Here is a 21,106-nt window from a genome sequence, read left to right on the forward strand (position 1 = left end):
TGCTCAGGAGAGATTTTATTTCTTTTTCTTTTTTTTCTTTTTCTTTTTCTTTTTCTTTTTCTTTTTCTTTTTCTTTTTCTTTTTCTTTTTCTTTTTCTTTTTCTTTTTCTTTTTCTTTTTCTTTTTCTTTTTCTTTTTCTTTTTCTTTTTCTTTTTCTTTTTCTTTTTCTTTTTCTTTTTCTTTTTCTTTTTCTTTTTCTTTTTCTTTTTTCCTTTTTCTTTTTCTTTTTTCCTTTTTCTTTTTCTTTTTCTCCTTTTTCTTTTTCTCCTTTTTCTTTTTCTCCTTTTTCTTTTTCTTTTTCTTTTTCTTTTTCTTTTTCTTTTTCTTTTTCTTTTTCTTTTTCTCCTTTTTCTTTTTCTTTTTCTTTTTCTCCTTTTTCTTTTTTTTTCTTTTTCTTTTTCTTTTTCTTTTTCTTTTTCTTTTTCTTTTTCTTTTTCTTTTTCTCCTTTTTCTTTTTCTTTTTCTTTTTCTCCTTTTTCTTTTTCTTTTTCTTTTTCTTTTTCTTTTTCTTTTTCTTTTTCTTTTTCTTTTTCTTTTTCTTTTTCTTTTTCTTTTTCTTTTTCTTTTTCTTTTTCTTTTTCTTTTTCTTTATCTTTTTTCTTTTCTTTTTCTCCCTCCCTCCCTGAGCCAGCCTCTCTTTGCTGCAGAGAGGAGGAAGATGAGGAAGAAGGCCTTGGTTTTCCTGTTTAAACAAAGCCATGGCTGTGCTGAGACCTTGGGAAAAATCCAGGATAGATGGAGTTACTCAGTGCATCAATTAATCTGTGCTGCGTCATGAGTGGAGATTGTCACCGAGTGGGACGGTTGTGACAGTCACCTTTGTCATCAGGGAGGCAGTCAGGACAAGGATGGGTGAGGGGCTGGGGGAGCACAGGGAGGATGCTGCAAATTGCTCACCTCTTGTGGTACCTCTGCCAGGTCACAAGAGGCAGAGCCTGGACAATGCCAGCTCTGGTGGAAATTTCCCATTGCTGGGGTTTCACTCTGCTCCCTTCTTGCAAACCAGATCCCTTACCTCTTATCCCAACTCCCTCTGATCTCATCCTGGCTCCCACCTCCTTTCAGGGAGTGGATATGGCACAGGAGCATCCATGCAAGGTTTTCACCTAGTTTCATCTGTAACTGGGGCTGGAGCAATGGGACGAGGAGCCCAGGACTGATGCAGAGCTGTTGTGGGTCCACAGATCCAGGTTGCTTTTCTATGGCTCCAGGGCAGCGTCTTGGCTGCAGGGTGGGAACAGCAGCAGGCTGGTCTGGCTGCAGCTGGGAAGGCTGTGAGGTGGCTCCAGGGAGCTCTCACAAAGTCCACCCTGAGCAAACAGATGACAGCAGAGCTGCAGAGGCTCAGGGGCACACTGGTCCCTCTGTGCACACAGGACAGTTCAGGAGGAAGGGCTGGCACGGGAGTGGGCAGGGAGCAGTGGCGTGTGGGTGCCATCCCCAACCCTCCTGCTAAGGCTGGGGACATCTGCCACCAGCTGCATCGTGGCCACACATCAAATGCACTGAGCTCCTCAGGTCAGAGAGGCTCTGCTGGATTCGTTACTGTTTTAGCTCCACAAATCTAGAAGGCAATCCCACAGTGGAAACACTTTCCAGGTTCATGTCTGCAGTGAGAGGAACTCTGAGAGTTTCTGGTTTTATCCCTTTCTTTCAATTTCATTCTAAATCTCTCTCTCTTTGTTTTTTCTCCTCTGACTTTTCTTTTTGTTTCTGTTTCTGTTTCTTATAGCCCAATTCCAGGCTGTTTCTGTCCAAGGAGGGTGAGGACCGATCAGTCCTTGTCCCATTCACATTTCCAGCTTGGGAAGTGGCTGATGAGGGGAAAGGGGCAGAGGTGGCCTTGGGGAGATGATGTAAAACAGGAGCCTCTGCAGGACTGTGGTTTGGGGGCAAAAGCCCACCCTGCAAATGATGGCTGTGGCTACATGGTGGTGGCTAGTGCAGCTGGAGTGTGACACTGGCAGGGAAGGGGACATGGAAAGGGAGGAGGCTCCTGGCTGCAGCTGATGGGGATTTCCGGGGGGTTTCTGGACAGCATGGCACAGTGCTGGCCCTCAGTCCCTCCTTCTGTGAGGAGCAGAGGTTTGTCTGGCCTGATGGGTGACAATCTCTGCTGGGGGCTGTCTCTGGCCAGTGGCCACCTCTCACCTTTCAGGCAAGCATGGCTTCAGGAGGGTCCTCGTCCTGGATGGTTTTCCCTATCAGAAGATATGGGGATGTTCTGACTCTTTAAAAGGGAAAACAGGCAAGAAACTTCTCTTGCTGCAGGGCTGTGAGCCTCTCAAAGCTGAGTTGGAGCCCAGTGACTCCCTGTTGGGCCCACAGAGGACCATTGGGACCCCCTGCACAGAGCTGGCTCTGTCTGCCCTGCCCTCTGAGGCCAGTTTTAGTTTTGCTATCAGGGTTGGAGGGTTATGTTTCCCAGCAGATGGGGACAATACAGGACCCAGAGCCTTCCCACCAGCCCTCTTCTTCTGAATCAGACAGATGCTGGCATCAGGCATGGGAAAGCAACACCCCGGGGCAAGGGTTTGGTGTCCCCAGTGTGGGGACAGGGCTAATGTCTGGCATAGCTGTGCCACAGCCACACTTTAATATGAGGGCTCTGCCCACCCTGCTGCTGGGTTACAGAGGGCTGCAGGGATGGGGTGAACTCCTCGAGGGGTGACACTCGATGCCCAAAGCTGGCTGCTACAGTGAGACCATGGCTGATGGCATGGGCACAGCTGAGGTCCTCGGTGTGCCCCGAGGTCACCCACTGCATCAGCCCTCCTGCGGCTGGGGTGGGAGGTTTGAGCTCGCCCCCCACACCCGCCAAGGTTCCTGCACTTTGAAATGCAAACCTGCCTTTCAATGCAAATGCTGCGAGAGGTTGGGCCCAATAAAAGCCTGTGGGCAGGGAGGTGCCTGGCCCCAGGACACAGCTCCCCAAGGCGCCCAGGTGAGCGGCAGCGAAGGAGGGGCAGGGGCGGCCGCTTCCCCGCCAGCCCGAGCGGGCCCGCAGCCGGCGGCAGGGAGGCACAGCATGTGCCCGGGGCTGGCCAGGGAAGATGTACGTGGGTTATCTTCTGGATAAGGACACCAACATGTATCCCAGCCCCGTCCGGCACCCCAGCCTCAACCTCAGCCCCCAGAATTACGTGCCGGGGCCGCCCCAGTACTCGGACTTCGCCAGCTATCACCATGTGCCAGGGATTAACAACGACCCCCACCACGGGCAGCCGGCAGCAGCCTGGGGCTCTCCCTACACCCCTGCCAAGGAGGACTGGCATTCCTATGGCACCGCTGCTGCGCCTTCCACCGCCAGCCCGGGGCAGTTCGGATTCAGCCCCCCAGATTTTAACCCCATCCAGCCCCCAGGCTCTGGACTCTTGCCTCCACCCATCAGCAGCTCGGTCCCCCAGCTCTCCCCTAACCCCCAGAGACGCACCCCCTACGAGTGGATGAGGCGCAGCATTCCCAGCACCAGCAACAGCGGTAAGGAAACCCTCCAGCCCTGCACCTTCCTCTCTGCAGAGGATCCCTGGGCTTGAGGTCCTGAGGGGCCAGATCCTGCTCTGTGGCTCTCTCTGCATGGCAGCTCCCGGGAGGGACAGCGTGCTTAGGCTGCCCTCGGCACGGCACCTGGTCCCCAAAGAACAGGGGAACCCTGTTGCCGAGGTGGCAGGGGCTGAGGATGGGCAGCGAGGGCACTGTCCTCCCACGTTGCTGAGAGCCAGTGTTAGATTCTTGGAAGTTCTTTTTTGTTGTTTGTTTGGTTCTTTTTCTTCCCTAGCCAGTCTCTGTTCCTGTAGCCCTGCCCTCGCCTGCCACTGCTGGGTAGGATGGGCAGAGTAGAGATCCCTGGGGTCCTGCCAGTCCTGAGGGGGTGCTGGATGGGGTATTTCATACATGCAAGGGTGAGTGTGCAGAACGGGAGCTGTAAGCTGTTGTGCACCCGTGTGAGAACCCAATGCAGGGGTGTGCAAATGTGTGTGCAAGCTGCATGCCATGCAGTGTGCATGCACATGTGTGCAGGGGAGGTGCTAGATGGATATAAGTGTGTGTGGGGGGGCTGCCTGTGCCATGTGTGTGTATGTGAGGTGTATTCAGTGAGGTGCTACACAGTGTGTGCATGTGCAGGGCACCATAGACTGCATGTGTGTGCATGGGGCTTGCTCTACAGATGTGCCAGTGAGAGCTACAGGGCATGCTGCATGCCCAGTGTGTGTGTGCAAGGTGCAGGGAGCGTGCCCACGATGCATGTGCAAGATGCAGTGTGCATGTGTGCACATGTGATGAGTGTGTGTGCACAGGTGGGGTGTGTGCCAGGTGCAGGGTGTGTGCACACACCTGGTGTGGTGCTTTTGGGGCCTCTGCCACGTGGAGGGTGCGTGTGGGTGCTCAGGGTGCAGCACACAACCCGTGCATGTGTGCAGCGTGGTGGTGCCATGCACCGCCTGTGTGGGTGCCCTCTCTCCTGTGCCTGCTGCCATGCTGTTCCCAGGGTCCTGTCCTCGCTGAACTCCTGACCTGGAGGCAGAGGGGGAAGCGTCTGAGTGACCCCAGCCTCCTGCCTGCAATGGGTGGGGGCCCTGCTGCCCACTTCAAAGGCAGTGAGCAGATCCCCCCTTGGGGCCAGCCCAAATTGACATGGCTTTTGCTTTGTCATGGAGATGCTGGCTGGCTCCTTTGGCAGTGAGGTGAGGTGCGGGGTCCCTTTGTCCTGCCCTGCCCCTGCTCTTTCATCTTCCCCTCCAGGCTTTGACCGCCACTGCCAGCCCAGCCTGGACCTTCTGCCTGCCAGGCTTGCCTGGACCTGCCACCTCTCTCCCTCTCTTGTGCTGAGCTTGAGCTCTAGAGAGCCCTGCTGAAGCCAGATTCACTACTGGGCATCTCTTGAGAGAAGTTTTGCTTTCAGTTGTCCATATCCTCAGAGTGAGGAACAAGGCTCCCTGTTTGCAAAGTGTCTCCAATGTTAGGCTTGCTTCCCACTGACCAAGTCCCATGTAGAGACCCTCATGCAAGGGTCTCTTACAGAGGTGCTTGGGGAAAACAGCTCCTGGTGTTTACTGGATTCCCATGGGTGGTGGGGACGGAGTTGTCCTGGCAGGGCCAGTAGCTGTGGTGGAGCAGGCAGAACATCCCAACAAATGGAAAAACCCAGCCCCAGTCTAGAAAGAGGAGGGAAGAGGCAGGCTTTCTGGTATTTCCTGGCCCATGTTAAGCACTGAATATACATATTTAGGAAAAATGCCTCCCCTTATCCCAGCAATGGAGGCCCACAGGTGTGCTGAGGCTCAGGGCTTCCCTACGTCCAGGGATGGAAGGAGGGTATGATCCTGCAGCCCAGCCCCCCCTGTTCAGCTGGGACCCACCTCTTCTGCAGGTTTTGCAAGTCCAAATGTCTTGGTTTCTTCTGAGGAGGGAGGCAAGGAGGGAAAATTAATGAGGGGAGAAAGATATCAGCACATGTCTCCTCTGGATCAAGGGAATGGCTTTACACCACCCAGCAGTGGGGCTGAGATAAAACAGGGGCTTGAAAGTGCCTCTGATTGAGTTAAATGACAATTGAGTTGATTGAATTCTGGAAAAATATCATTAGTTGCTTAGTTTGTATCTCTTAGATTAAATCCATACAAAGGGAAAAACAATCAGCCTTGGTCCCCTTGCACGCAGGGATGCTGCCTCAGCCCAGCCCCGGCGATGCAGGGATGGGTGCCAGGATGAAAGTCCCTTCCTTGTGATGTTTCCTCAGGATAGTAAGGTCCCTTTTAAAGGCATTTGTGGATTAAGGACCTGTCTTTGTGTCTCTTCTGGGTCCAAGCCCAGCGCTGCTGGTGCTAAATTGCTGCTGGGACCATGTGCTGGGAAATGGTTTTCCAGGGCTGCCCTTGAACTTAAAACAGAGCCTAGAAAAAAAAAAAAAAAAGAGAGAATCCTTTTCCATTAAGCTGGAAAGAGAGCAGGGCAGAGAGGGATTTGCCATAGATAAGGATGAAATTCTTAGATGAATTGCTTTATTGAAATCAATAAACTGGACTTTAATCAGCTTGATTAACTTCTCATCTCACCTCAGTGGGAATAGGAAATGAGCACATGAACTCTTTTGTTTTTTTTTTTTTTTTGGCTATAAATATCAACAGTTTGGTTGTGAATGCAATAAATCATAATACTTCAGAGGGTTGTAAATTGAGGTTCCCTCTCTGTCATGCCTTGTATAAACAGCTCTTGGCTGTAGTTTGAAAGCTTTTGGGAAAGAGCTGCGTGCTAAGAGAAAACGTTTCACAGGGACAATGAGCATGTTGGGGGCTTCTGCAAATGCAAGTCAGAGCCCAAAAACAAAATCAGTGAGACATCTCCCAGTGACTCATCACAGAGTCAGGCTTTGCAGGGGGGTGATTCTATGTACCTGTTGCTAAATACAAGCCTGCTTCACCCAGCTGAGTTGAGATAACCCTGCGGCAGGAGGGACTGTGATGCCTGAGGGCTGGTTGCTGGAAGTGGGGAGTCGAAGGAAATCAATCCGGAAGATGTCCCCAGGCCTCATTTCTCTCTCCCAATGTCACCTCTTTTTCTGCTCATAAAATCTTCACGAGCAGCGTGTCAGAGCCTCATGCTTCCTCCTTATTCACAATTATTTGCCAGCTTCCCTGTGAATTGCACCCTGGCTCTATAAAAAGCTCAGGAAGGTGGCTGGAAGCAGCCTCTGGCTGAACTTTGAAATTCACCCTGGGCTCGTTAGTTATGCAAATCTTCAGATACTGCCTCGGGTCTGGCTTTTAGGTCACTAATCCAGCCAGGGCCCCAGTGCTAAATATTGCAAGTGAAAGTGCAAATGGGGCATCCCTTGGCGAGGTGAATGTGCTGGGAGCTGTGTGTGGTATCAATGCCCGTGGTGCCCAGACAGGTTTTGGGGTAATGGAGAGCAAGCTGTGATGCTCTGAGAATGGAGCATCCTGGGAGGTGTTTAAGGGTCTCAGAGATGTGGTGCTGAGGGACATGGTTTAGCACCAGACTTGGTAGAGTTAGAGAATGGATGGATTCAATGATCTTAAAGATCTTTTCTGACTGAAACCATTCCATGCCTCTACGATTGTAGGGACAAATGGAGGTTTGCCAGGTGTGCAGCTTCCATCTGAGTTTCCACTCTTTCCAGCTCAGTTTTCCAGCTCTGTTTGTTGCCCTAGTGAGGTCCATGAAAGCTGGAGGAAAGAGTGAAAACCTCCCAAATGAGACAGAAACATTTCCCCTGGACAGGTGGGGTTCATGCTGTGCATGGTATATTTTGGCGTGATGGTGGTGGCTGGAGGCTGGTGTGTTTCCCTGCTCAGTTCCTGCAGGGAGGACTCCTCCTTAGGCCATGGTTGCTCACCATGAGACCCTTCATTCCTCCAGCTTGCTTGGTGTGTGCATGCATTGGGCCCCACCAGACCTCTCCCCTTGAATAATTAACCCACAACCTGCTCCTGGCCCCAGCTGGGGTTTGTTGACTGCTTAGCCGGCTGGCCAAGGTACAGGCCTTCCAAACTTTCCTAGGATTGACTTTCCTTGCACAAAAAGGGCTTCCCTGGAGCTCTGGCCATACCTACGTGATGGGCTTGGCTGGCTAATACCCTGGGATTAGCAGAGGGACACTTTAAACCCCTGGCCAATGGCAGATGTTTCCTCCAGGGAACCCTTCAAGGACGCTCACTCCATTGATGTTAGCTTTGTGATCACCTGGATAAGGAGCTGCATCCTTCCCCCTGCCCTGCAGTAAGGACAGGCTGAGCCCCATGGGGCTGCCAAGGGGGAGAGGAGTCCTACTGCCCAGCTGGCACCATCACAATATCACAATACATTAGAGGTTGGAAGGGACCTCAAGAGATCATTGAGTCCAACCCCCCTGCCAGAGCAGGGTCAGAGGGTAGTCCACACAGGAATGCACTCAGGTGGGGTTTGAAAGACTCCAGAGAAGGAGACTCCACAACCTCTCTGGGCAGCCTGTACACCTTACTGTCCTCCTTCTCCTGACACAGCTGGGCCAAATCCTAGCAGGTGGCAGGTCTGAAGGAGCTGGATGTGGGCTCAGTGCCCCAGGGCTGCTGTGGAGGTGATGCTCTGGAGGGGGCTGTGTGCAGCCCACGTGTGCTGGCCAGCCCGCACGTCAGCCCAGGGCTCTTCACCCTCCCGTGCTGCTGTGGTCTTTGACCTGGCACTGGAGCCTGGCTGGTGGTGCTTGGCTCAGCACTCATAAAACCATGGGAGCAACAGAAGGAATCTGCCAGTTGCCAAAATAAAGGGTTGAATCACTGTGGGGCCGGGAAATTCCTGTCTTGTACTGGAAACAGCACAGCCAGCAGGAGTAAGGAAGCGATAGCTTCCCTGCACTCTGCACTGGTGAGGCCACACCTTGAATGCTGCCTTCAGTTTTGGGCCCCTCACTCTAAGAAGGACGTTGAGGTGCTGGAGCATATGCAAAAAAGGTCAATGCAGCTGCTGAAGGATCTGATCTAGAGCACAGGTTTTGTGAGGGGCAGCTGAGGGAGCTGGGCTTGTTTAGTCTGGGGAAAAGGAGACTGAGGGGAGACCTCATTGCTCTCTACAACTACTTGAAAGGAGTGATGTAGGGGTGAGTCTCTTCTCCCAGGTGACAAGCAATAGAATGAGAGAAAATGGCCTCAAGTTGCACGAGGGGAGGCTCATATTGGATATTAGGAAAATTGTCTTCACTTAAAAGGTTGCCAAGCCTTGGGACAGGCTGGCCAGAGCAGTGGTGGAGTCACCACCCCTGGAGGCATTTAAGAGCTGTGTAGGTGTGGTGCTGAGGGACATGGTTTTGTGGTGACCTGATAGTGCTGGTCAACATTTGGACTTGATCCTGAGGGTATTTTCCAACCAAAATGATCCCATGGTTCTATGAAATGTTTGCCCAGTGCCCAGTCCCTGGGGCTGTGCCTTGTCCAAAAACACACTGCAGCCACTGGCAACCAGCGCCTCATGCCCATGGGGATGAGGAGCTCCTGCAAGGAAGATGAGGCTTGCCGTGGGGGTGCCTCCACCCATGGGTGTGGGTGCAGACCTGGCCCCATCCCACTGTGCCAGCACGGGCAGCCTGTGCTTCTGCACACCGGTCTGTGCTCCCTGGAGCCAGCTCTTTGCCCAGCTGTTTCTGCCCCTTCCCAGCAGCCAGGCTGTTCTGTGTGGCTCAGCTGTGTGCCAAGACCTGGTCACTGCATCCTGGCTTTGCCAGTCCCGGAACTTCCAGGCAAGCCATCCCCAGCCCCACACTCCCACTTACAGCAAAGCCACAGGGCTTGTTTGGAAGCTCAGAGCTCAGTCCTCTGGCTGCAGGAGACTAGAGGCATCAGGACAAGTGAAGCACCTGCAGTGCCCCATGTACCAAGCTGAATCAGGTTTTATTGCTAGTGGGTGCCCACAGGAGCATTGCTGTTTGCTCTGAAGACTGGCACCAGGAAGAAATCCTCCATTTGGGTCAAGGTCAGGTGAATAGCCAGCAAGGAGCTACCCTGGGGTTAGGAGAGACACTCATTGGGGGCCTCCAAGCCCCCTCAAGCACAGATGACTCCTGCCTTCAACCTTGCTGGCTGAAATGTCCATTTCCCCAAGCTGGAGCAGAGCTGGGGGAGCCTTGGCAGGGTCCAGGGGTGAGAATTCATTCAGCAGCCCCTCCCTCTGCAGTTCAGAGGCATCAAATATGTATAGGGGCGGTGGGCGGTGTGAGCACTGTGGCTCCTCTCACAGAGTTTTTGACACCCAGCAGTTGTCTAAACCCTAATGAGCTCAGGCAGGGATCTGGGGAAGAATTGCCCTCTGGAGGGGTTTGTTTCTTACTGGTGGTGATGAAGCAAGCCACATGGCTCCGGTCCTTTGCCTCCTGTGGGCTGTCCCATCCATCACTCCTCTGCTTCCTGCAGCAGGGGAGAAATAGCTGATGATATTGCAGCATGCACGGGAAGGGTAAGCTTGTGAAAACCCTGACCTGCTCGTTCCCAGCACTTGGGGAAGGGGGTGGGGGGCTCTGGTTTACCCCCTCTCTGAAGCCACAGAGGGAGCGGAAAGGAGTGGAGCAAACGAGTGCGGGGGTAGAGGGAGAGTGTCAGGGGGCTCAGCCCCTGCTGCTGTCAGTGCAGGCTTTGGGTTCCCACTTCCAGTAGGTCTAGGGCCAATGGAAGGAGTGGGTCTGTCTGTCCTGAGCATCAGCATCACGGCTGCCAATGCTGCTGCACAGCAAGGGAACATCAACCCCTGCACACACAGGCATCTGGAGCACATCTGGCTGCCATATGAGAGTGGCTCCAGCCAGCCTGGAGGCTCCTGAGTTTTAGCTGCAGATCCCAGCTCTATCCTGGACCTGGGGCCTCTGTCATGGGGTATTGCTCTGCCAACTGTCTTTGTCTTTGAAGTGTGTGTGTTGGGATTTCCCCCCACAGAGCTGCAGAAGGACCAGGGGTCTAGAGACTCCCACTAGAGATCAAAACCCATGACTCTGACCTGGGACTCCACTCTGGTTTGAAGCTGGGTCTCAGTTTCTCCATCTGTAGCATTGCCAAATCTATGCCTGGAAAGGGGGAAGTTTTCCCTGAAATTCCCTGGGTAGGAATGGAAAATCCTAGCAGAGCACTGATCCTTCTGGGATGGGAGGATTCTATCCTCTTTGCAAGTGGATGCTGCTCCTTCAGAATGACTCAGCTTTGTCATGGAGAGACAGCACCCACCCAGAGGGGACAGCCTCGCACCCTGCCTTGCTGCACTTGAGCTCCAGTGTGGGCAAGTAATTTCCCTGGTGCTCACTGGTGTCAGGACTTTCACACCTGCTGCTTTTCAGTATTAAAGTCATAGAATCATGGGGCAGTTTGAGTTGGAAAGGACCTTAAAGATCATCTAGCTCAAACCCCCTGCCATGGACAGGGACACCTTGCACTAGACCAGATTGCTCAAGGCCCTGTCCAGCCTGGCCTTGACCACCTCCTGGGAGGGAATATCCACAACTTCCCTGTTTTAGTGTCTCATCACCCGCACCGTAAAGAATTTTGTCCTAATATCCAGTCCCAACCTACCTTCTTCCACCTTAAATCCATTTCCTTTCATCCTGTCACTACAAATCCTTGTAAAAAGTCCCTCCCCAGCTTTCTTGTAGACCTCCTTCAGGTGCTGGAAGGCTGCTATAAGGTCTCCCTGGAGCCTTCTCTTCTCCAGGATGAACAGCCCCAACCCTCACAGTTGGCACTACAAGATACTGTGGTGCCAACAGATAGCCTGGAACCAGGCACTCAGTGCAGACAGCTGGGCAGACAAGGTTGTACAGATGGAGACAGGACATGGAGAGAGCGTTTCCAGGGAGGTGAGACCATGCAGGGCAGCTCCAGAAGCACCTTGCCCAGACTTTCCCTGCCAGTCATGCAAGGAGCTGCTGCGCAGCGAGGCATGCAGAGCTGCTGAGCAGCCCCAGGGCCAGCCAGCCTGGCAGAAACACCTCCACACCCCATGCCAGCACCTCCTGTGCAAAGCACCATGACATGTGCCCAGGTGCCCAGGCTTCAGGGACCTCTGTGCAGGGTGTGACAGCCAGCATGGTGCTGTGCTCTCATCTCAGTAGCTCTGATGAGTGGGTCAGGGCTGCCCTACCCCAGCTGCCCTGATCAGAGCCCTGATGGCTGTGCAGCAGCTCCCCACGGAGCCAGTTTGCTGATGCTGCAATTTGGAGCTGCTCTGACCTGTGAAATGGAGACCTTTGGGAAAGCTTGTGGGTTTCTGCTTCTTGCTGCTGGCAGCCAAGCTGCTCCTTGCTGCTCCTTGCCTCTTCCTTCAGTGGCTGGGAGGGCTGTGTCCTGTGGATGAGGATCCTGTGTTTGGGACTGGTCTGATCCCCTCATAGCTGTGCTGTGCACACAGGGCTGGGTGCATCACTCTGTGGGACCAGGGAAAAGATGAGGCTCAAATCACACACACAGCTCTTGCTCCTTTGCTGTTTTCTACCCCTCCCAGGCTGCCACTGTCACCCCACAGACTCTTTCCTCTCTGGTTTGAACAAATTCCATCTCAGTTGTTCTTAGAGCTGTTCAACACCAGCCTCAAACACCCCCCTCTCTGTGTGCCTGTTAGGGTGCCTGGGGCAGAGTTTCTTTCTGAAAGCCACACTTTGGGCAGGCCAGGACTGGAGAGGGTGAATTGCCATCTCCCTGGCAGCCTTCATTGGGGCCATGAGCCTGCAGAGCCCAGGATAGCAGGCACAGAGATCTGGTTGGATTTTTCCCTTCCCCTGCCAGGCTTCTGGTCCTGGGCAGGAGCTCCAGCATCTTTTGCCCGGGGCAGGGCTGGTGTAGGGAGCAGATGCATGCAGGGGGTCGGGAGCCTGTCCCCTGTGTGTGTGAAAGAGCACACTCGGGAGCGTGTCCCTGGGGCTTTGCACAGCACATTAAAGCTATTCCCTTATCTAATCATGGCTCAGGTGAGTGCTATTAGGGTTACACATTAACAGGAGTAACGATGCCCTCTCCCCAGCAGCCATTGGCCCTGCCTTGATCCCAAAGCCGAAACCATTCCCACTGGCCCCACAAATGGCTCCCTTTGGCTGCCTGAGTAGTTTCTTTGCCTGGTCTTCTGGGGACAAGCAGAAGAGACTTTGAACACGTAGCAGGGTTGGAAGGGACTGGCAACTGTGCTAGGAGACATCACCAGGTACCCTGTGCACCTAATCCATGCTCACTCCCAGTGCTTCATCCTGGCTGTTGGACATCTTGATCCACCTCTGCAGGCTTTGCTGGAAGCATGAGAGTGGCTCCATCCCTCTGCCCAGCCATGCTCCCTGCTGCAGTGCTGAGGTTTTCCCATAGGTATGAGCATTCCCCATAGGAGCCAGGCTGGCTCATCCCAAATTTCCTTTTTCCTTTAACACAGCTGTAAAAAAAAAGCCTGCAGGAGAGAGTTAAGTGTAACCCAGCATTCATATTCAAGGTAGTTGAATTATTCATTGTCAATAGTATTTCTTGCAAAGCTTTTTTTCCTCTGGTGAATCACCCACAACACATTCCCAAATTCACCAACCATCTCTGAAACCAGCAATTAGTTGAGATGAAGAACTTCCCATCCCTGGCTTGGTTGTGAGTCCTCTGCTTGGAGTCTTTGCTGCCTGATCTCGAGCAGCGGTGGGGCAGTGAGGAGGTACTGGGGCACAGTCATGGCTAGCTGGCACAGCTGGGGATCTGCCAGACCTAAGGCAAAGCCCAGGCTTCATCAAGGATGAGCCATGAGGAGGGAATAACAAAGAATGAGCTGTGATGGATCTATTTACAGCTGCAGCAGGAAATAATAATTCCTGCTGAAATTCATGGCATATGTGGAATTCACAAACCGCCTTCTTCCTTTATTCTTTCATTCTTTTCTTTTTCTCTCTCCTTTTTTTTTTTTTTTTTTTTTTTTTTTTTTTTTTTTTTTTTTACTTTATCTGTCAATTCCTTTGCTTTCCAGCTGGTTTGGGTTTGTTTGTTTTTTTTTTTTTTTTTTTCTCCAAGCAGTGACATTCTAATAGCAGTATTGCATTCAAGATCCTTCTTTAAGTCATTATTACTTTGGAGAGGTTTTTGCTTTCAAATGAAACAGAAAGAAAGAAAGAAAGAAAGAAAGAAAGAAAGAAAGAAAGAAAGAAAGAAAGAAAGAAAGAAAGAAAGAAAGAAAGAAATAAAGAAAGAAAGAAAGAAAGAAAGAAAGAAAGAAAGAAAGAAAGAAAGAAAGAAAGAAAGAAAGAAAGAAAGAAAGAAAAAAAGAAAAGAAAGAAAAAGAAAGAAAAAGAAAGAAAGAAAGAAAGAAAGAAAAGAAAGAAAAAGAAAGAAAAAGAAAGAAAGAAAGAAAGAAAGAAAGAAAGAAAGAAAGAAAGAAAGAAAGAAAGAAAGAAAGAAAGAAAGAAAGAAAGAAAGAAAGAAAGAAAGAAAGAAAGAAAGAAAGAAAGAAAGAAAGAAAGAAAGATGAATTTATATGAGAAAATGAAAATAATTTGTAGGAATCCCTGAGCTTGGAGCAGACAGAGGGAGCCTGGTTCCTCACTGAGCTGCTAAACCTGGTGTAAATCTCTGCTGGCACATCAGGTTTATTCTGTAACTCCCTGGGAATCGCTGTGTTTGCACATTCAGCACAGGTTCCTCTGGGCTGGGACGAAGAAGTCCTTCTCCTGAAGATGAAACCTTCACCTGCAGGGCAGTGAGAGGCAGCAGAGAGCCCTGGGAAGGACAGAGACCCCCATGGGAGAGCAAGGAGACAGCGTTGGGTCCTGCAGGACTGGCTGCCCTTGGCATGGCTCCAGACCAGCGCTGTGCTGTGCTCAGTTTCGTTCCGAGCTGCCGCAGCCCACGTGTGCCAGAGAGGAGGCAAACTCTCAGTGGTGCTGCCCTAGACCCTTCCACACTAATCACTGTGTCTCAGCCCTGTGCCTGCAGACATCTCCACACACATCTTGCTCAACTGAATTACCTTTCTCACCCTGTTTTGACCTGCAGTCACCTGGGGTGGCCAGAGGCAGGTTTGTGAGGAGGGATTAGGTGTTCGCTTCCAAAGAGCCCTGGGGTGGGCTGGCCTGGAGCACTGACTGAATTCATAACATCCCTCAAACAGTGGCTAAAGCCCAGCCCTGCTGCTGGGAGCTCTGCCTTCTATTCTTGGCTTTGTTGCAGTCTTACTGTGCTCCTACCCTCCTCCAGGGATCACTGGAAAGCGTTGGTCCTTCTTGAGGACTGTTCTGGATCCTCAGCCATCACCACACTCATGTTGTGCTGGGCCCATGCCAGCACTTCTAGGAGCAGAGGCAGGAGGACATAGAGGGTGACATAGCCATGGAAATTGGGTCCTAACTGGAATCATGGGGCCTGGGATTTTGTGCCTGGGAGCACTGTGGTCAAGTCCCAGCAGGCTGAGATGCCTCCTGTGCCCAGCCCATCTGTACCCAGGGCTGTGCCCCCTCATGTGCTTCCACACATGGTTTGCTCAGTAGCCAGCGGCAGGAGTTGGACCTATGCTGGCTCTTGCTGCCTTTTTGCATCCCTTGGGATGCTGCAAGGGAAATGATCCTGCAGTAGCCTCTCTTCCACTCACAGTGGACTGTGACCATGGGTTGCCTTGTCTCCAACACCCTTTTACATTTATCCTTCAGCATAAGTCGCTTAGGAAAGCCCCCAACTCCTTGCAATAGTAAAGCAATAGGAGAGACAACCTTAAAAATAAAACTGAGTTAGCTGAGAAAGAGATTTTCAGCCTGGGGCTTGAAGTTTTGCTCTGTGGAGATTCTCTGATTAGGTTTGAGTCCACTCTGGAATCTCTGAAGTAGAGTTTTGCTTCATGCCACCCAAACTCCTGCTCACACTAGGGTGATCAGAATTTAATAACAGTGCTGGGACTTCTCAGTGCCCATCTGATTTGGCCCAAACTGGCTGATGTGCTAAGGACTCGTTGAGGGGAATGGCTGAGTGTGGTGGCAGGCACACAGAGATCCCTTTCCTGGGCAAAGCAGCTGCAGGTGAGGTTCTACAGGTTGCTGGGTTACTCAGAATCCCTCCTTGAACATCTGCAGCAGAGATGGTTAGTATCTTGTCCATGCTGGTTCACCCAGGACAGCCCCAGGGAAATCCCTGGCTTGCTCCTGCCCCTTCCTTTGGCAGCACTGCTCTTAGCAGCAGAAATTCAGGAGAGGATGGGCAAATGTCTGCCAGACAAACAGATGGCCAAGTTCCCAGTCATAAGGACGTTGGCTGCTGAGGTGAAAGCAAGGGTCTGTCCCTCTTGACACCCTGGAACACAATTTTGTTATTTTGGGTGAAGAACCAAATATCCTCAGCTGTGTATATTCCATGTCCATGGGCTCCTCTGCAAAGGAAAAGCATCAGGGCTTTGTCAGCAAACTGCAGTCCTCAGCCCAGGCAGAGTTTGAGGTGTTGACTCCTGCCTAGCAGCTCCCCCAGGAGCTAATGGAGAAGGTGGTTGGGCTGCTTCTGACTCTATTTTTTCTGTTAGAAAACAGCAGGTGCCATTTGCAGTACTGTGGGACGTGTATCTGTGTGCACATACGTGTGCTGCTCCATGGCCTCGAGATCTACCTGTATCTGGGGGAGTCCAAGGGGAGATTTGGGCTGGTTTGGGCCAAATGCCACTGGCCTGTGGAGCCAGTCCCCAGGGGTGCTTGGACATCATGTGGACTTTCCTCAGTGCTCATTTAAGGGCTGCACAAAGTGAATAAGCACTGTCCACTGGCTTAGCTCAGTACAGGGAGAAGGAAAATAACCCTCCTGGTGGCAGACAAATGCTGCCATCCCTGGGGTTTCCATCTTTCCCTGTCCTGATCCATGTGCCTTCAAGTGCTGACACCTTGGGTTCAGGCTTCCTGGCAAAGAGCTGGGGTTCCCTCAGCCCTCCCAGGCTGGATTTTTGCAGGCAGCTTGTTCTTGGCCCATGGGAGGATTTTCAGTTCTGCTCCTCTTGGGGACAGTGTGTCATGGCACATGGGATTTATGATTCTTCTTCTCAGAATGCCTCTGAATCTCTCCCACTCTTTCCATCAAGCAGTTTCCCCAAAGACCAGGTACTTTCCAACCCAGAGAAACCCCCTGGCCACCCAGGATGGGTGCTAAATCCAGTGGGAACCTCTCTTTCCCACCGGTCCCCAGGGCATCGCCATGTTTCTCCTGAGCTCCCCACAGGCGGTTGTGTATCTCGTCCACATCCTCAGGGATGCTTCTGCTCCTCCATCGCTGCCCGTCATCACCTCGAGGCTCACCCCTGCTCTGCTCTCTCTGCCAGGCAAGACCAGGACGAAAGACAAGTACCGGGTGGTGTACACAGACCACCAGCGCCTGGAGCTGGAGAAGGAGTTCCACTACAGTCGCTACATCACCATCCGCCGCAAGACCGAGCTGGCCGCGGCCCTGGGGCTCACCGAGCGCCAGGTCAGTGCTGCACCGGCCCAGCAAAGCCCTGGCCCAGCTGGGGAAGGGGCTGGGGAGGGGAAAGGCAAGGTGGGAGTCCCAACTCTCCACAACTCTCCCGTCTCTTCCCACCTATGGGGTGCCCTCCCTGCCCCCAGGGGCACCCTGAAGGTTGTCCTCTGCATCACACTCCACAGACCTCCCATCTCTTCCAATCCCTGGGGTGCCCTTCCTGCCCCCAGGGGGATCCTGAGGGTTGTCCTCTGCATCACACTCCACAGACCTCTCATCTCTTCCAACCCCTGGGGTGCCCTTCCTGCCCCGAGGGCACCCTGAAGGCTGTCCTCTGCGTCATGCTCCACAGATCTCTCATCTCTTCCAAGCTCTGGGGTGCCCTCCCTGTCCTCAAGGGGGATCCTGAGGGTTGTCCTCTGCATCGCCGTCTTCATCTTTCCACAGGTGAAAATCTGGTTTCAAAATCGGAGAGCAAAGGAGAGGAAGGTGAACAAGAAGAAGATGCAGCAGCAGAGCCAGCCTGCCAGCACCACCACGCCAACCCCACCGGCCGCTGGCACACTGGGACCCATGGGAGGCCTCTGCAGCAGCAGTGCCCCAAACCTCGTCTCCTCGTCTCCACTGACGATCAAGGAAGAATTCATGCCTTAACCCCCACCCCCACCAGCCACAGACACCAAGAAAGAAGCACTATACAGCAGAGCCCAGCTGCTCTGTGAGCTCTGAAGAGTGACAGCCCCTTCCCAAAGACACAAGGGTCCCTTGCTGAACCCATGGGGTGACCAGTGAGGCTGGGCCAGGTGGCACCAGCACCTTCCCAAGGGGATGGGGGGTTCTTTCCTACACGAAAAGCATAGCTTAGGTAGTGTTGGTCTCCTGTAGGGAACAGGCTGCTCTCTAGTATTTGTAGCCCAGAGCAAGGTCCTAATGTCAGCAGAAGGAGAAGGGGTGGTGGTGGTGCAGGATGACTTTCCTGTGGTGCTTCCAGTGGAGCTGGTTGGATGCCTCTTTTGGTCCTCCTGGTGATGCAGCTGCCTGGTGCTCTTGGGGCAGTTTGAACAAGACTGATCTAGAAAACAAGACCTAACTGGACTCAAGGCAAAACACATTCTTGTTGAGCTGGTCTCCTGGATCTGCCATATTGGGAAGGGGAGTGCCAAAGGCAAAGGGAGTTGAACTGTGGGAGCCAGCAGACCCAAGGTGGGACTCCTTCAAACCATGGTGATGGTGGTGAGCTGGAGCACATCCTTGCAAAGAGTCCCCAAAGACCTCTACCCATGTCCCCTAGCCACCCTGGCAGCCCCTGCTCCTGTACCCTCATCTCTGCCTCTGCAGCCACAGAGCCATGTGTTCAGCAGCTCTGGTGTGCCCAGCTGTGCCATGGCAATGTGGCACTGCAGCCATCCTCCATCTGAAGCACAGGGAGGGGGGTGAAAGGAGCCAGGAACAGAAATGCTGAAGGCAGACCCTGCTGCTGAGCCCTGAGACCACCTTCCTGTGGGGAAAGGGAGGAGAACAAGAAGATTTGCCATCGGGATGTGGCCAGAAGGGCAAATACTTTGGGGTGCTGCTCTAAGGGATCGCAGCTTCCATGGGGCACCAGAATCTGCTTTCAGGGTGGGCAGGGTGTGTTTCGGGCAGAGGAAGGGCTTGTGTGCACAGTGGTGATGATGAGGAGGTTTCTTTTTCACAGAGAGGTAGTTTTTTCCTATTTTTTTTCAAAACCCAAAGGACTCCAGGTCTTTACTGTCTGTGTCCTCCCTCCTCCATGCACTGCATCACCTCTTGCCCACTGTGTGCCCTAGGCCAGTAACTGATAGCCCTCTTTTCCTACTGGTGACCTGTAGTTGAAGCATCCCTTCACCCTGCTTAGTCCTGACCAGGGTTCCTCATGCCCCAAAGGCCAGTGGGGGCACAGCTGGGACACAGGGGAGTCTGTGGCACCTGCTCAAGGCTGTGCCAGGCACTCCAGGGCTGTGGCTTCCCAAGATCAAGACAGGGAGCACAAGATTTGCATAGCAGCTGTCATGGCCTTTCCCAGCACTCCAGAAAGCTGGAGCAGGAGATGTTCCTTGCTCCCTGCTGAGTGCCCAGCTGAACGCTCACCTTGCACTGGGCACTGCTTGTGCATCACCTCATCCACCACCAGCCTTGCACCGCTCCCAGCTCCTCCTGGCCCAGACAACAAGGTGCTCAGGCACTGTGGCTTTGACAAACGAGTTCCTGCCATCCCACTGTGCCTGCCACCTTGCTGCAGCTCTCACAGGATTTGAGTCTCACTCCCATGGGGAGACACCTCTCTTGGCCACCACCGCCAGCTGTGCTCAGTGGCGAGGATGAATGTTTGCATTGGCTCAGGGCTTTGGCTCAGTTTTTGTGTATAAAAGGCAGAACTGGTTTTCCTTTTTATTTTTTAGGCATCAGTGAAAATAAAAACAAGCAGGAATCCCTCATGCCATGGGTTTGTTGTTGTCTCTTCCCAGCCAGGAATGCCAGCTTCAAAGTCACACCAGCACTGATGCCCCTGAGCACAGCTGTGGTCCTGCCCAGTCCCACTCCAAAGGATACAAAGGGATATCTGGATCCAGCAGCCTGGCCCCTCCAGCATGCAGGGCTGTCCCTGTCCTGCAGGGACATTGCTGGTGGCCCACACCACTGCGTGGCAAGGCTACATCCCATCCCTTTGCCACAAAGCTGCCCGTGCCAGGCGACCTGGTGGCTGCGAACTCACAGCCCAGGGAAAGGGTGAGGCCAGGCTTGGGCTGCTGGAGGCCAAAGAACAAGGCCAGCTGCCCACAGACGTGGCCACCTCCCATTGGTGCCTCCTGGTCTCTAATCTCATTTTATGGCTGTTGACGGCTGAATATCCTCCTTGTCCAAGAAGAGCAAACAGAGAATGAGGATGTGAGATAGTGCCTGGGACAGCTGGCATCGGTGCCTGACACTCTCCTCTCTCCATCCTAGTCACATCCCCCTGGTCCTACAGAGCACTGAGCAAGGGGCTGCCCCTCCCAAAAATCTCTGCCCAGAATGGCTCCTCCAGCCCCAAAACTTGCCAAGCATTGACCAGGAAGAGCTGGGGACTTGTGTGGTGAGATGCCCCGGCAGGGCGAGTGGCAGTGGAGAGACATCTGGTGCAGGATAAAGTCCTCATGGGTGGAGGAGATGGAGCAGCAGAAGCAGGATGAGGTGGCACTGCAGAGAGGGACAGAGCAAAGGGTTTCTTCTTGATCTTGCAAGAGTGGCTGCACCTACTGCTGCACCCTACTGCTGCACCCAGCGCTGCACCCTGGTGGCGCCGTGCTCAGCGGCACAGCGCCTGGGCTGCCCACGGCAGGGACCATTGCCTCTCTCCACCCACCCCTGCAAGGGGATGCAGAGCATCAGGAGATAAAACAGGCTGGGAGAGGCAAAGAAACCAGGCCTGGTACCATGTGATAAAAGGGATGAGACTGAATGGTCTAAAGAGCTGGAACAGCTCTTTAGCTCTGGGAAAACTGGGGCCAGTTATGTGTGGAGACTCTGGAGTGGTGCCCATGCCAGGGGCTGGCTTCTCCACATGCACCCTCCTCCCTCACCAGGTTTCAGCTGCCTTTGACATCCAACTTTAGCACTGCCACACGGGCACTGCCTGGTGGGGTCCTGCCCTGATAGAGGATGGGGTGGTGGCAGCTCAGCTCCAGGACTCACTATCACCTGCAAGGGGGATGCCTAAAGGTGACCAGTGTCCTGAGGGAGGAAGGAAGAAATGCCCATCCCAAAATCACCTGCTGCATCGGGGTGCCCGTGGGTGGGCGAGGGGCTGGGCCAGAGGGAAGATGCTCCACACCCGCCCAGAGAGGCAGTGGGTGCCGTTGACAGGATGAAATTCCAACTGATACCCTAATCTGGCGCCTGCCTGTTTGCACAGCAGGGTAAAAGTCCAGCGAGCTGTGGGTTGTGCCCTTGGGTCCCTGCCGCCCGTGTGTGCAGAGGGAGCCGGCGCTGGCAGGCAGAGGCAATAAATGCAGCCACACGCCCAGCTGGCCCTTCCCCCAACACACACACATGCCCCTTGGCCGGGTGACGAAATGCATCTGCTGCGTCTCCGCTCCCATGTCCTCCCCTGCCTCCTTCCAGCCTGCGGGGTCCTCCCCGTGTCAGGAATGGGGCTGGTCGACCCCACGTCCCCATCAGCTTTGGGACCTTTGGTCCACAG

At 53.1% G+C, this 21,106-nt stretch overlaps 1 protein-coding gene across 1 annotated transcript; it reads left to right on the forward strand.

Annotated features, from left to right (window-relative positions):
• Positions 1–3,054: 3,054 nt before the first annotated feature.
• Positions 3,055–17,559, forward strand: CDX1 (caudal type homeobox 1). The gene is made up of 3 exons (XM_054389243.1): positions 3,055–3,481; positions 16,769–16,914; positions 17,353–17,559. The coding sequence occupies exons 1-3, from the start codon at positions 3,055–3,057 to the stop codon at positions 17,557–17,559; spliced, it is 780 nt and encodes a 259-aa protein (XP_054245218.1).
• Positions 17,560–21,106: the final 3,547 nt, after the last annotated feature.

Source organism: Indicator indicator, chromosome 18 (assembly GCF_027791375.1).
Source record: "Indicator indicator isolate 239-I01 chromosome 18, UM_Iind_1.1, whole genome shotgun sequence".
NCBI classification, from domain to species: Eukaryota; Metazoa; Chordata; class Aves; order Piciformes; family Indicatoridae; genus Indicator; species Indicator indicator.

Bases quoted from the DNA above. Each gene is read 5' to 3' on its own strand.
- CDX1 (XM_054389243.1), top strand. From the start codon at position 3,055: ATGTACGTGGGTTATCTTCTGGATAAGGACACCAACATGTATCCCAGC. The intron at 3,482-16,768 runs GTAAGGAAACCC...TCTCTCTGCCAG, and splicing joins TCCCAGCACCAGCAACAGCG to GCAAGACCAGGACGAAAGAC. The intron at 16,915-17,352 runs GTCAGTGCTGCA...ATCTTTCCACAG, and splicing joins TGGGGCTCACCGAGCGCCAG to GTGAAAATCTGGTTTCAAAA.